The sequence below is a fragment of the Hermetia illucens genome, chromosome 4 (assembly GCF_905115235.1).
Source record: "Hermetia illucens chromosome 4, iHerIll2.2.curated.20191125, whole genome shotgun sequence".
Classification (NCBI taxonomy): Eukaryota; Metazoa; Arthropoda; class Insecta; order Diptera; family Stratiomyidae; genus Hermetia; species Hermetia illucens.
In genome coordinates, this window is record NC_051852.1 from 61,557,538 (window position 1) to 61,572,999 (window position 15,462).

General features: G+C 43.7%; 1 protein-coding gene across 1 annotated transcript in view; it reads left to right on the forward strand.

Annotated features, from left to right (window-relative positions):
- LOC119653951 (transcription factor SPT20 homolog) overlaps positions 1-10,875 on the forward strand; it is a 61,925-nt gene extending 51,050 nt beyond the window's left edge. The window contains exons 2-3 of the mRNA XM_038059111.1: positions 5,533-5,889; positions 10,595-10,875. Coding sequence (XP_037915039.1) covers positions 5,533-5,889; positions 10,595-10,875 — 638 coding nt within the window. The remainder of the gene's footprint in view (positions 1-5,532; positions 5,890-10,594) is intronic.
- The last annotated feature ends 4,587 nt before the right edge of the window (positions 10,876-15,462 follow it).

Below are 15,462 nucleotides of genomic sequence, written 5' to 3' on the forward strand. Positions count from 1 at the left end.
TTTTTCCACCTTTTAAGATAACTTCATGTTCTTGCTGTTCTCTAGATTTTGTCTCGTTTATAATCGGGACCGCCTCGTCATAATCGGCTCCGCAATTTTGTTCTGTCAAGGGCCTCCTCGTTCTGTGCATCAAGCTACCATGTTTCGGACGGAATTTTGCCATTAATGTTGGGTGTTGTTAAGGGTGAAATATGGGCATATTATCATCGAAACCACATTCCTTGCAATTTTTCCACGTTCTTTGCAACCCCATATCGATCGCGGATGTCTGGTCCAACGTAACATCTTCGTCCCCAATACCTAAGATGCCGTTTATTGTCTCACATAGTCGGCTCAGAACCATAGAAGTGACAGGATAGATGACACATTCGTTGATGAGCTAATGACAAAGAATACTGGTTGTGGAACCCCACTTCATCCAGGTTGTGCTAATGCGTGAAGCAATTTCATAACGCAGTTCTCCATTGGCTGATAACATTGAGGCGAGATAAATATCTAAATAGATTGCTCAGTTTTGGGCAAGTACTTTCTTGCTAGTCTTTTTTCAGTAATCCGATTGAAGAATTCACTGAACCACTGTATTGGGTCCCAGCTATTCGCATTCCAGAGTTCAAGAGCTATATCATCAGATCATGTTGCTTTCCCCGATTTCATTGGTTTTATTCCTTCATCGATTTCACTGTCGCTGACTGTTGGAACCGATCCTAATGTCGGTAAAGCTGGTGAAATTTTCATCGAAATTTGCTGGAAATATTCTCGTCATCTATCCGTCACTCCTCGTTGGTGGGTAAGCAAAGTCCCGTTCTTGTCACTAACGAAACGGAAGGGTTCGATATCCTGTGTGTGTGTCGGTTTTTCGCATTCTGGTGGTCGCAATCGCTTTCCTTGCTTGTCGATTTGGACATCGTCATTTGAAAGCCAAGTATCTCGATTTATGAACCGCTTACGTGAATCGTATTTTTAACTTGGTCCAAGATTCTCCTTCTTCCTTCCCACGAAATCGGCAAAATTTAATGCACAGCGTGACAGTGGGTACCTCATATCGGTGGCTTGATTCGCACGACGGTGCGATGGTCTCATAGGGAACGGCTTTGCAATCAGTGACAGTGGTAAAATGTCGGCGTCTTATGAGAATATAGTCAATTTGGGTTTTACTGGTCCCATCATAAAATGGAGGAAGATGAGACAATCGTTTGATGAACCATGTATTCACAAACGCAGGGATATGTGTGTCCACAAAATCGACTATACTCTAAACTCTTTCCCCCAAGGTATCTTTCGGCGTCTGCCTTTTTACCCATATAACTATTAAAGTGGATGTTAACTAAGAGGGTTCACTATTCGGAACTGTCTCAAATTTTATTATCGTTTAAACAAGTCGGAATACCGACAGTTGGATTGGTTTCTCGTATAAAAGTTCTGTGATCAACTTTGAAATAGACCTTGATACGTATTATTATTTATAGTCGTACCAAACTCTATACTTCTAGGGTGAATATAAGGGGTTTTCTCGAAAATTTCTTACATATGCTTATATAACATTATTAACTTTATTTGAGCAGGTATCGGAATGGTATGTATTTCGGGGTTTAGATGTCGTATAGCTGTACAGTCGTAATTTTTTCCTGGTTATTCAATTGGATAGGTTCGGAGAATGAGGCCTGTTACACTTTCTGGGGACACGTTTTGAGTTCTCTTTCCGGTATGTTTCATCCGGTATGAGAAATAAGATCCGAAAAGTACTAATCGAATCTTTTCATTTGATACCATATTCCATAAGCCAGCCCTCTTAGACCCAGTGAAAAAGGGATTCACAGACCAAGTATAGTCACCGAGTGAATCGAGTATGACAAACAGACATTGAATCGACTTTAATAAGGTTTTGTTTCACCCAGAACCTTAAAAATGAAGGAATTAGTACTCAAAACTTACCATAAAGTGGAGCAAATCTCATTTGCAGAACTCAATCAAAAAATGAAATACATTTCTTTCTGTTTTCTTGTTTTCTCTCACAATTGCACAAAGATTTGCTTTTGCTTTTCGCTAATTTGATTTATTAACCTTTCAAATACGGATATTTCGGGAACCATTATTTCCTCCATCATCCCTTCATCAGTGCTAAAAATCTGCTGATAACTGGGTTTATTAAAAGCTTATATACAATTCTAAATCTTTACTACTACTCTAATTAATGTCAATTACAGTACTATATTAGATTTTAAAACTCATTTTCCTATATCTTGAAGAAGAAGAGCTTTTTAACTACTTTTTAATTAGAAGAATAGTTTTCCATTAATTTTTTTTAAATAATGTGGAATAACAATTCAATTTGTTGGCCGCGGGTTGTTCGCTAATGAATAGGTTTTTGTAGGCATCCAGCTGGGTAAGTTTTTTTATGGCCGTATTCCACCATATGTTTAGCCACAATAGATTTTGTGGGATTTCGGGAGTAGTTAATAGCCACTTCTGACTATTTCATATGCTTACTAAATCAAGTTGTTACCAGCCTTTTCGTCAGTACGATATACACCTTCGGACGCATGCGATTTTTTAAATACCCGCTCATGTTATGCCGCGGCATATACAACACACATTGAAAAGGTCCTTGCGGTACCATCTATAACAACCTGACACTGGATTCGCATCTGCTACCTTCCAGAAACCCAGGACCTTCCTCCGTTTAGGCCCAGAGTTGGAGACGGCGATTAGTTTGAGGACCTTTGCTCCCATTGTCTAAGAGCGCGCCCACATTCCAGAAACCAATCATAGTCAGTTTTTGATGTTGAAATGTCATACCCGAGAGGCTAGTCCCTATCTGAAATGTTGTTGACGTTTCGATAACAGTAAAGTTTCAAAATGTTCCGGTTGCTAGCCCACACATTTCTATCTTTTAGTCGCCTCTTGCGACAAGCAGGCAAGGCTTCTAATGAATTCTTCAGCCCCAAAAATCCAAATCTTGAAATTATTTGCAAAACAAGTCGGGAAACCGGAAGCTGGGCGCTTCAGATATGAACGGTTTTGTTTGCTTCTTGTATATTTGAGTGTAGAACTACCCCATTTGTACGTAGCCCGTTAAGAATATGCATTTAGCATGTCAGCATTATACTTCGGGTTGTAAATTTACACGTAAAGACAACTTTGAGCAACTGTAACTTTCTTAGTAATAGCATGATTTTGATCAAACTTGGAGATAATATGTTTCATATCATATTAAATACTACTAACAACTATTATAACTCTGAGATAAACTTAAGGAGTGTTACTCAATTTTCCCAAAAATATAGTAATATACTATTATTAACTTAATTTGAACAGATATTGATATGGAGAGTATTTTGAGGCCTGGGCACCATATAAAGGCAGTTTCATGATTTTTTTCAGATTTTGCGGTTCTCCACTTTAAAGAGGTGCTTCAAATGCCTAATATTTGGACACTTCGCGAAGGCATGCACTAGCGGCATCGATTGGTCCGATCGATGTCGGAGGTGTGGGGAGAAAGGACATATTGCCAAAGAGTGCAATAGAGACCCCCCCCCCCCACTGTTCGAAACGTGCATGTCCGAAGGTATCTTCCAACACCGTGGAAGCAGCAGAAGCTGGTGCTGCTACCTAAGGCTGGCAAACCGCCAGGGGAACCATCCTTCTATAGACCCATATGTCTTCTAGACACTATGGGGAAAATGTTGGAGCGGATTATTTATAATAGACTATTCCCCGTCGTCGAGAGCCAAGGGGGTCTTTCAGATAGGCAGTATGGGTTCCGTAAAGCCAGAACAACCATTGATGCCATCAAAATGGTTGCTGGCTTGGTCGAAAATGCAATTCACGGAAGGGGTTGTACCAGCAAATATTGCGTGGTGGTGACGCTAGATGTGAGGAATGCATTCAACTCGGCCAATTGGAACCTTATACGAAAGTCTCTGGCGACGATTGGTGTTTCCACCGACCTCGCCGCTATTATAGATAGCTATTTGCATGAGCGAACACTCTGGTATAATAACGATGATGGCTCCAAGGAATACGTTGTCTCCGCGGGTGTCCCACAGGGCTCTGTACTGGGCCCACTACTGTGAAACATCATGTATAATGATGTGCTTAACCTTCCGGTTCCGGAGGAGGCCGCGGTGATGTGTTACGCCGATGATATAGCACTGGTTGTAGTCGCAAAGCATCAGCGTTGTTAAGGCAAAGCAATCAATGTTGTTAAAGCTTGGTTAGAGAGTGCTGGGCTGGCACTCGCAGAGGAAAAGACGGAAGCGGTCCTCATCACTAAGCGCCGCAAGAGAAATTACGCTTGCATCAGAATCGGGAATCGTATTATCACTTCCAAGCCGCCCATCAAATACTTAGAGGTGATGATAGAAGGAAAACTCAATTTTAAGCAGACATAGAGCATACTTGCCATACTTGTATGGCTCTGGCAAGGATGATGCCCAACGTAGGAGGACCGCGGCATATTTGCAGGCTGCTCATAGCCAGGGTGGTGAGTTCTATCATGCTGTATGCAGTTCCAGTTAGGGGAAACGCACTGCAGTTTTTAGGTAATACACATAAACTGAGTACGGTTTGCAGAAGAACAGCCTTAAGGATGTGTTCAACCTTCAGGACCGAAGGATAGAGATCCATAACCAGAGAAGCTCCCAATCATCCGCTGGGAAAAATACACCCAAACTAGGGAAACCTGATTAAAACGACAGCCCAAATGAAAATAGGTTCGCACGTTAGTTCAAATAAAAAAAATAAGTGGGTGAAAATAATCCAAAATTGAAGCCGCCACCAATATACGTGAGCCAAAAAACTCCAGTCGATAATCTCACAAGATGGATTGACGAAAGCACCTACACTCATCTAAGGCTCAAATATACAATGAAAAAAACTACAGAAATGTAACAATCAGCTTTGACAAAGAAGATGAAAAGCACTACATGTACCAATTGAGAAGCTGAAAGGGCATTACAGTAGTGCTAAAATAGGGCGAACCAGGGGTGGATTTGTCAGAGATTACAGAACTTTGAAGGATGGAAAATTTCAGGTGAGGTATATAATATCGTGTCCGGATAGCTGAGTGTTTCGGGCACAAGGCTGTCGTATGGAAGGTCGCGGTTCAAATCTCGCTGGTGACAGTGGGATTTGTATCGTGATTTGACGTCGGATACCAGTCGACTCAGCTGTGAATGAGTACTTGAGCCAAATCAGGCTAATAATATCGGTCAAGCGCAATGCTGACCACATTGCCTCCTACAGGCTATTCTGTAGTGCACCGTTACGGTCTTGAATGAAGTGCTCTAACACACTTCAAGGCCCTGATCTAATATGGATTGTTGTGTCAACGATTATTATTATTATTATATAATATCATCAACAGCAATAGGATTCCCGATGGAATGAAATTTAGGAAGGGCGGAACGCATCTATTGAAGAATCGTCGTAGACGAGCCGCATAAAAGACCTGGCCCGGCGCAATGCTAGAATTGTCCAGAATTGGGTCACACAAAAAACTTACTGAAATCAACCCAGTATATATCTTAACAGCTAATTGCAAGAGAAATAGGGAGGATTCCAATGCCAAAAACCGTAGTGATTGTGACGGACCACACACGGCTAACTACAGAGGTTGCCCAGTCTGTGCTGGTATTACGCAAAAATCGCAACCGAAACAACGAATTCAACGCGATGAAACAAATACCACTCAGGGTAGCCCATCTGCGGTTGAAGGGTATAAAAACATACATCAACAAGGCGTGAGCTTTGCTGGCGTTTTGAAATCCGCACCTCAAAACCAAGACACACCCCAGCTGCTTGCATTGACTCAAACGAGGAACCAGTTGATGGTCTCAATGAAGAAAATGATGCGTAATCAGACTCATATCTTACAGATCCTTCTTAAAAGTAAATGGACCAGCTCAAAATGGGTCACTGGAATGCAAACGGCGTAAGCCAGTATAAACCGAAAACGTGATACTTCTTGTTTGAAAAATAAATCGACATAACGCTTATATCCGAAACACACATTAAGTATTATCTTCGAGATGATTACTGCAGAGATACCTCCAAGCAATTTCAATTCGATTACTGGAGTGGACCAGCGAGATAACCATATCGCGATCTATTGTTCTGCATAGTTTAAATTAACTTCTCAGATATTCGAAACCTTTTTTAACACACTGGGGAACAAGCAATGGCAATTGTGGCACGCGCTAGTCACATTTGACATCATCTCATTTTGACTGCCCACTTATTGGCCAGCAGATCAACGAAAATTTTCGATCCTGATTGACAACGACCGAACTGTGCTATGAGCTAGTTTCAGATCACTCGCCCGTCATTATAACACTTGCGAGCGTACCTCCTCTAATAAGCGATGTGAGTACGAAATTCACAACCAAATCAAAAGAAATCAAGGTTGAAGTATGTAAGCACTTATCCGCAAACAATATTACCTTTTAAACGAGAGGTGAAATAAACAAAGCCTTGTTGAAATAACGACCGCGGTGGCATAGCTCTTTACTCCGCGCCATGTATCGCCAATTTTTCAAAAAAAATAGTACACCACATAGCATACTACAGCACGTCGAAGTAAAGCGGAAGTTCAGAAGATAATTGCAGGCTTACAGATTTCCAGACCAAAAAAAACAATTGGTCAGAGCAAGTGGACAGCTCTATTAAACCCTTAGGAACCAATAGGAAAAGGAGTTACTTACGAGGCTCATTGCCTATTGAATCAATTGATTTTTCCTAGTGGAAAACTATAAAAAACTTGAAGAGACCTGCTCATTGCGAATCGCCATTTAGACCAGCAGACGGCAACTGGATGAGAAGTGATGCCGAAAAAGGGGCGGCGTTTGCAAAACACCTGCAAAAGGTATTTCTCCCCCACTTGCCGGAGATGCGTCATGGCTTTCAAAAATATCCTGCCTACACCAAAAGGCAGCTTTAGAGCATTTAGAGCGAGACAAGTTGCTCAAGCCTTTATAGAACAAGTGGACCCAAACAAAGCTCCAGGATATAACCTAATCATGGAAAAATGTTGAAGGAACAGGTTGCATCATACAGGCTAATAAGTCTGCTACCCGTTCACTCAAAGGTGTGAAAAATTACTACTTTCATTAGTGGAAAACAAAGCAACTCCTCAGGAAAGTTTGATTTTTAAAATAAACAAGTTGCTTCCAGTAGAGTTTTATGGTATTTTGAAATCTTCTCTCTTTGAGCGCCAATATCGACTGAAATACTAAAGCTTCAGGTCTCGCGAGTACAACATTCAAGCTAGAGTCTTTCAAGGCAGTGTCCTTAGACCGACCATCTATTCCTCGGATCTGCCAACTGATCTTAATCAGATAACTTCCATATGTCCAGATGATATTGCAATTTTAAGTATCCACACCAATCCCGAGGTTGCATCAACAAACTCGCAAATCCACCTAAGACGAATTGAAAAGTGGTTTATAAAATGGAGAATGTGAAACCAAGTGCTGTCATGTTACTTCCACCTTGAACAGCCAGAACTGCGCTAAGTTCTCAGTCAATGGTGTAATGATCCCTGAGCAGAATTATGTAACGTATCTCGGTTTGCACTGGGATAGACGACGAACGTGGAGGATACATATGGGGACGAAAGCAATGCAAATGAAGCTGAGAGTTACTAGAGAGTGCCCAGTTCAGGATACTGTGGATAATCACCGGTGCACCTTGGTATATGGAAAACAAAACCAACCGCAGGTACCTTTAAATTCCGACAGAAGAGCCCTCATTCCATTCGGCTGTCTTACTTTGAGTGTAATATATTCTATAGCCTTGACGAGCACGCGTAAATTATGAGACATTATCGAGTGTGATCATTTTCTTAACTAACCTGATTGTTTAAATTCGAGGGAAAAGTCTCTAACCAAGTCTCTAATTACCAATGCTCGTGGTTTTAAGAGGTTGAGCCTTTTAAGGTTTTGTGTAAACAAATAATATAAATAACTGCGCGTAGCCGGTCCCAAGCCAGGTTGTAAAAGGAGGAGGGATGGATAGCTTCAGTCAGAATGGCTGTACGCTACCGCAGCGTTTCAGGAGGTAGGTGAGGAAAGTGCAGGAATTTTGCAGTCCTGCAGATCACTCACTGAAGAAGCTATCCTCAAACCTGGCAGTTAGGTATAAAATGCAAATCCATCCAATGTAGAGAAGGAGAAATTTGAAGGTACGGATAACCGGCGGGAGTCGTCTGACTTGGTGACTGGGTGGGGCTCCCATAATGGACAGCACGGTGTCGAAACCGCTAGTTGTGGGGCGGTTCGACGTCTAGGCGCCACGACGACTAGGAGCACTGCTCCGCCTGCTGCAGCTGTTTCGCCACAATTTGTGGCGACCACTTCAGCAGGTTCGTGTAGGCAGGGGATGAAATGGACTGAAGAGATGAACCTCTTCATCATCCACTCCTACTACGAAATAACGGCGGGGGCGGGTAAAATATCTTACCGCCCCTCGTTGCACCAGAGATTCGTCGAGGGTTTCCCGCAATTCGCGCACGTGACGGTGCAGCGAGTCGCAGACCAGTACCGTTTTATTACTCCGAGCGACACAATCCCGGCCATCATCAGGGAGCGTGTTCGACTTGAGGTCATGGGGTAGACTGGTGACCGAGAGTCGATGGGAGCAGAGGCGGCGGCATTAACAACACAACGCCGCACTGCAAGCAACAGTTTCAGTACTCGCCGAAGCACTCTTCTCCACCGTTCAGCCGAAGTATCTGCTGAGGTTTGGGACGAATTCCAAAGAGCGTGTATGGAATTCTCGGATATGGATCCTTTGCATAGACCAGGTATTCCCAGGCTCTATGCATCTCCAGCAACTCCGGGAATTCTATCTCAAATAAATAATGAGATTGCATCTGTGTGTTGATATGTCACTGCTGCAACTACAATCACTTGTGTATTGTGCTGCAGTATCGGCTATCAGATTTCATGGTCAGAACATTTGCTTTTGTGTTATTGGTTTGAGTGACCAAAGAGATCCACCATGGAAAATTCGTCTGGAACGTCGGCGGGACTCACTAAGGCAGGACATTGGTAGACTGATTCAGATCAGCACTGGCAATGCCAGCAGATGGGTGAGAAATAAAGTGCAGAGGGTTTACCGGAACTATGCCATCCCCAGTGAGACACCCGTAGTTGAAATTCTGGACACACTAAAACAGAAACTTTCTGTCATATGTAGTCGGTTGAGACGGTATGGCGAAAGTCATTCCAGAATGCAACATACGCGAAGAACCAGCGGAGCTTTTTCAGATTTCTCAACGAATCCCAGCAGAGCGTCCAAACAATGCAGTTTTCGGTGACGGAAGCGAAAGAATATTGGGGTGGACTTTGGGGGTCACCCGCTAAGCATTCTGATTGGATCACCGCTGAAGGCACCCGCCATGCCAATACGCCTGGCATGAATTTTGCGGATGTTGTCGCAGAGGAAGTTCGACGAGCCATAAACATCTCGAAGAACTGGAGGGGCCCGGGTCTGGAACTGAGGGCAGAATTTCTGGTATAAGAAATTTATCAGCATAGACAGTCGGTTGACACGCAGTATAAATGAGGTCATGAGTCGGCCGGAGGAATTTCCACCCTTCCTCACTGTGGGGATTACATACCTTACCCCTAAGAAGGACACGGTGCAGGACCCCGCAGACACAAAGCCGATTACTTGCTTACCAACCCTCTACACATTCACCACGTCCATTATTAGTGGAAGGATCAATGCGCACCTCGAGACCAACAACATTCTGTCCGAGGAGCAGAAGGGCTGCCGAGTTGGGTCAAGGGGTTGCAAAGAGCAACTCATTATCGACTCGGTAGTTGTAGGACAAGCAACTAGAGGCCAAAGAAACCTCTTCAGTTGCTATATCGATTATGCCAAGGCTTTTGATAGCGTTCCGCATACCTGGCTAATCGACATCCTACATCTGTATCGCATTGATCCGAAACTAATAAAGTTTTTGGCGACAGTCATGGAAGGGTGGCATACCACCTTGTCAGTCCGTACATCTGAGGGTGCTAATACCTCAGAGCGCATCCGTATACAGAGGAGCATCTTCCCGGGGGACTCATTGAGTTCAAGGCTACTGAATGAAGTTAGAGGGAATGGTTTTGCAATAAAGTATGGCCTACGTGCTAAGTGCGGACTGACACGCTTGATATACTTAGATGACATCAAGGTGGGACTGACAACCATCTTAGAAGTCTTTTGCTGATAATAGGAACATGTTCACCTGTGATATTTAGATGGAGTTTGGATTAGACAAGTACCGAATCCAAGCCATCCGCAAAGGTCATCACGAGCCGCATGCCGGACATAGTATTGGTGACCTCACATCGAAGCTATGACCGAGACAGTCTACAGTCTCTTTTTCAGCGTTTTTAGTTATTATCAATTCAGTTCGCTTCGAATCTTCGTAGCGAGCAGACCTGTGCTAGAGCGTTCGCTAATTATAGTCAAGGTGAAGTAAAAAAAAAAAAAAGTAAAAGTGGAAAGTAAAGTGAATTCGAGTGTGGAGAAAACATCCAAGGAAGTATCTTTCCGTTGCCATACAGTGCATCTCAAATTATTGAGACACTGTATACTACAGTGCTAGTAAATATAACATATTTTTCAATTTCAATTTCTGTGAATTCGACACCAACCGAGGACGGGCTTGGGGACGATAATGTCCGCCAAGAGGACCAAGCTAGTGCTACCGGACGAAATTTCGTCCGAAGAGGAGGGAGCCACGGGCCCTACAACGATGATGGAGGGGAACTCGAGCCTCCTCATCCGAATTGCGGAGCTGGAACACGAAAAGGCCGACATGGCCCAGCAGCTGGAGTTCCAGTTGGCATTCATCAAGGAGCTGCTGTAGCAGATGGCTGAGTTAAAAGCAGCTAACATGGCCGCGAAGCAGCCGGTCCAACATCAGCAGGGGCAACAGCAGCAGCTAATTATACAGCAGCGGCAACAACAGCAGGAGCAGAGGAAGCAGCAGCGGCAACAGCAGCAGCGACAACAGCAGCAGCAGCAGCAACGACAACAGCAGCAGCAGCAGCAACGACAGCAGCAGCAAAGCGAGGAAGATGACGGCATGTGCCCGGAGGTCATCATCGAGGAGGAGGAAGGAGACCCCTTCAACTTCGTCGTCCGAAAAAAGAAGGCATCAAATAAGACTAAGGTTAGTGCTATCACAGACTAAAAGTACCGCAGTTCCTGACACTTCTGAAGGAAAAAGGGTTGAAAGCAACCCTGAAGAACACGAGGGCTGACAAGACCCTCATCTTCGCCGAGACGGTTGAAGACCATGCTGCAATTTTCGCTCTCATAAGAGAGAAAGGGCTTCACGCCACCACCAGCACCCCACCGACCCGAAGAACCAAGTCGCTGGTTATTCGCGGTCTCCACAGGGAGACAGATCCAGCAGACATATTGCGGGAACTCAATGAAGATTACCCGCAATTAAAATTGAAAACTGTAGCCAACTTAATTACGCGTGCAGGTAAGCTTCTGCACAGCCAGAACCCGGCGCTCCCGATGAGGTCTCAATCGGGACTATTCATAGCCCAAGAGCTCAGTGAAGTACTAAAAATTAAGTATATACTTCACCAGAAGATTTCGCTTGAGAAAGTCAAGCCAATTGAAGAAGTGCAGTGCTACAACTGCCAGAACTTCGGCCACATTGCCCCTAACTGTTCCATTGTGCACAGATGCGTGAAGTGCGCAACAAAACACGTCCGCGGGGAATGCCCCACACCATCGGCGGAGGCGCCGCACTGCTGCAATTGCGGCCAGACCGGACATCCTGCCAACTACCGCGGATGCCCGGCATATAAAAATATGGTTGCCAGAAGGGAAGCTGGCAGGGCGCGAAAAAATGCAGAAACGGCGAGGACCAAGCCAACGGTGACACAGATGTCACAAAGCTTGTCCCGGCCAAGTGTATCATACGCCCAAGCAGCTAGGAATACTCTTCCTAGAGCTGCACCTCAAGCTCCACAAGGCAACAAACTGGCCTTCAAGAACTTGGTCGATAGCCTCGCTTCCGCCCAAACGAATGAGCAGCGGCAGATTGCCGCAATCCAACTACTGATGAACTTATGGAGTTAAATATAGTTACATTTAACTCCGCGTCCCTGGTCTCACACGCCCAACGTGCCACTGCCCAAGCGTTGGTTGATATTCTGAAAGCATACATATTTTGCGTTTCGGAGACCCACCTAAACCACAGACATAATGTCAATTTCACCGGATATACCACCATTCGGCATAACAGCAACACGGGCGCTGCCCTTCTAGTCAAAAAAGACTACCATTTTGAGGAAGTCGTCATCGAGGGTTTACTAGTCTGTTCCGCTGCAGCGGCAATAGTTAAAACTATCGATAATAAACGGATTTTGGTAGTTTCCGTTTATTTCAAATACAATTCCCCAAGTGAGAAACTGGGCCATGACTTAAAAGTCTTGGGCGATCTCCAGTTAAAATCAAAATATCTTATCTTCGGTGGCGTCTTTAACTCACGGCAAAAATCCTGGGGCGATAAGGCAGAAAATTTAAATGGGAAAACCCTGTATAACTGGATCCACGACCCTTTCACGCCAGCCAACCTTGAGGTGGTCTCGCCGGATTCGCCGACAAGACCCGCTAGTCAATCCATCATTGACTTTTTCCTGCTGTCTGATGAAACCAAGCAAAGTTTTCAGGTAACTTCCTGCAAAACCTTGCCAGGCATGTCCGACCATTTTGCAGTTGAACTCAAAATGGCCTCAACTTCACAACTGCAGAAGCGAGTTAAGATAACCATCAGGTCATTCGCCCACACTGATTGGGACAAATTCAAGTCAGATTTAGCACCAAGGCTGAACTTGAAGAAACTCGCTACAGATCGCAATCTGTCGGACAAAGAAATCGACGAAGCAATCATTTTGCCCACGGACGCCATCAATACTGCTACACGCAGAAATACCAGGCTTATCAAAGTCGATGAGTTTGTATACAAAAAAAACCCCCATGTTATATTGCTACATATGAAGGTCAGACAGATTTGGCGCAGGAACCTCAAGCGCAACTTCCATAAAAATGGAAATAAAGTTAATGCTGAATACAAAGCATTGCTCTCCCGGATTAATTGCCTGAGTACAATTATCCGGGAAATGGTGGCGCAATTCCGCAATAAAGAATTAACCCGTAATCTCGCAGATATTAAACCCGGGCCAGATATGTTTCAACATATAAATAGGCTAGCGGGGAAAAATAAGTCCCGTAATTTCGTTCTTACCAGGAACAAGGAACCAATCTGCGGAGACGCCAGAAAGGCGCAAGTCCTTGCGGAATCATTTGAGTCTCAGCTCAATACCCCTCCGCCTCAAAGTAACCCGGCAATAGTGTCGATGGTTGAAACAACTATCGCCGACTTTGTCTCTAGGCATTCAAATAGATTAGTCACATTCTCACAAACGAACTCCTCGGTAAAACCAACGGATTCGCAACAATTCCTGAGTTTATCACAACTCACCGCCTTGACCTCAAACCTAAACGGTAAAAAATCAGCCGGACCTGACGAAATTCCTAATTACGTAATTAGGCAACTTCCCCGAGTCTCCATCAAATTTTTGCTGGCAGTATTTAATAATTGCATAAATAATGGCTATTTTCCCACCACCTGGAAAGTAGCTAAAATAATTGCGATCCGGAAAAAAGGCTTCTCTACTGAGCCTAACAACTTTAGACCCGTTTCATTATTATCCAATTTAGGCAAACTCTTTGAGAAAGCATGGACAATCGGGCTAGTCCAATATTGCAACATGCACTTAGCTACCTTCACGACATCGTCGTAGCAAGACTTAACGTCAATAATAAACCGACCGTAGCATGTGCATTAGACTTAGAAAAGGCCTTTGACTCCGTATGGGTAAACGGACTAATCTACAAACTGATAGATCTTGAGTTCCCAATTCCGATCATTAGAATTGCACTAAGCTTCTTCGAAGGTAGGTATTTCTACGTCAGCGTGGGGAATGAATTCTCCGATCTCTTATCCGTAACATCGGGAGTACCGCAAGGATCCATTTCCATATTTCAAAGACCTTGGCAAATATTACCTGGCATGGGGCATTAAGATTAATGAGGCCAAAACGCAATTCTGCACCTTCCAGAGGAAAGCTAGATACCTAGGTTCTAGAGGAATCCATAGAAAAGCTAAACGCTTGAAAATGAAGATCGGAAACACTATAGTGAGCAATTCCCAGACCATCAAGTACTTAGGAGTTAAACTTCACGAACTCCTTAAGTTCAAGCCACAACTTGAGCTCGCTATCGGTAAGGTACGCGGTGCATTCAGTAGGATCTACTTTCTTCTTCGAAAGAAGGTAAGACTTAGCACCAAGGCCAAACTGACTCTCTACAAGACCCTGATCAGACCCATTATCTGCTATGGAGCGCCCACGTGGATCACTTGCTCCACCCGAACCATGTCCAAATGTGAGGCATTCGAACGCCGGATATTAAGGTACTGCACTGGTCTTTCCTATAATTGGAAAACCAAGAAGGTTGGAAAAAACGCCGAGGTATATCGGCGCGCCAAGGTACAACCTCTTCGAGAATTCGTTCTCAACTTGGTGGAACGGTTCTTCGAAAGAACGGAGAACCATCCAAATCCACTAATCCGGCAACTCTACCAACAGGGTAGCACCTTCCCATTGGCCAACTTCCTAAGGCCCTGCCAAATAGTGAGCAAAGCTCTTAAACCCGCCATCCTTTCCCTATATGATTTTCCCTGCCTGGTAGGGGTACATCGAGGCTAAGCACAAGACATGTAATGTGCTATTGTATATAGTAGGTTTAAGTATTTATTGTTAGAGTAAGTTAGATTAAGTTAGATTAAGTTTAGGCTTAGTTAATTTAAGTAAGTAAGTAATGCCTTCTGGCGCTTTTAGTGCAAGCGCAGTCTTGAAATAATTCAGATCAGTTGAAAATAAATGTGAAGATCCATGTATTAAATCAATACAATTAACGTAAGAATTACTAAGAAGGTCGGGTAGGCCAAACAATTGTAATAGCCACCCATTGAAATAAAGTTAAGTTAGTTAAACTTAATATCAAGCTAAAATTAATCCATCATGTATTAGCGTAAGACACTATGATCAATAAAAAACTTAAACTTAAACTATTATCAATTACTCGAGACGGACATGTGTATGTATATGTAGGTATTAATTACGTTTGCGGATAGTATCCAATTGGATAGACATGTGTGTACGGTAGTACCAGTGGTATTTACTTTAAGTTTTTGTGCACAGGGTAAAGTGGACAGTTCGCTCCGAGACATCGAAGCGAACAGATGAGACGTGTAGATTTCCATTCTACAGTGCGAGGTGATTTTCTCAAATCACCAGTTGTGAATTAAAAGTGCGGAAGTGAGAAAAGTGAAATTGCAGATATAGCAAGATACTCGCAAGGAAGTATCGTTCCGAC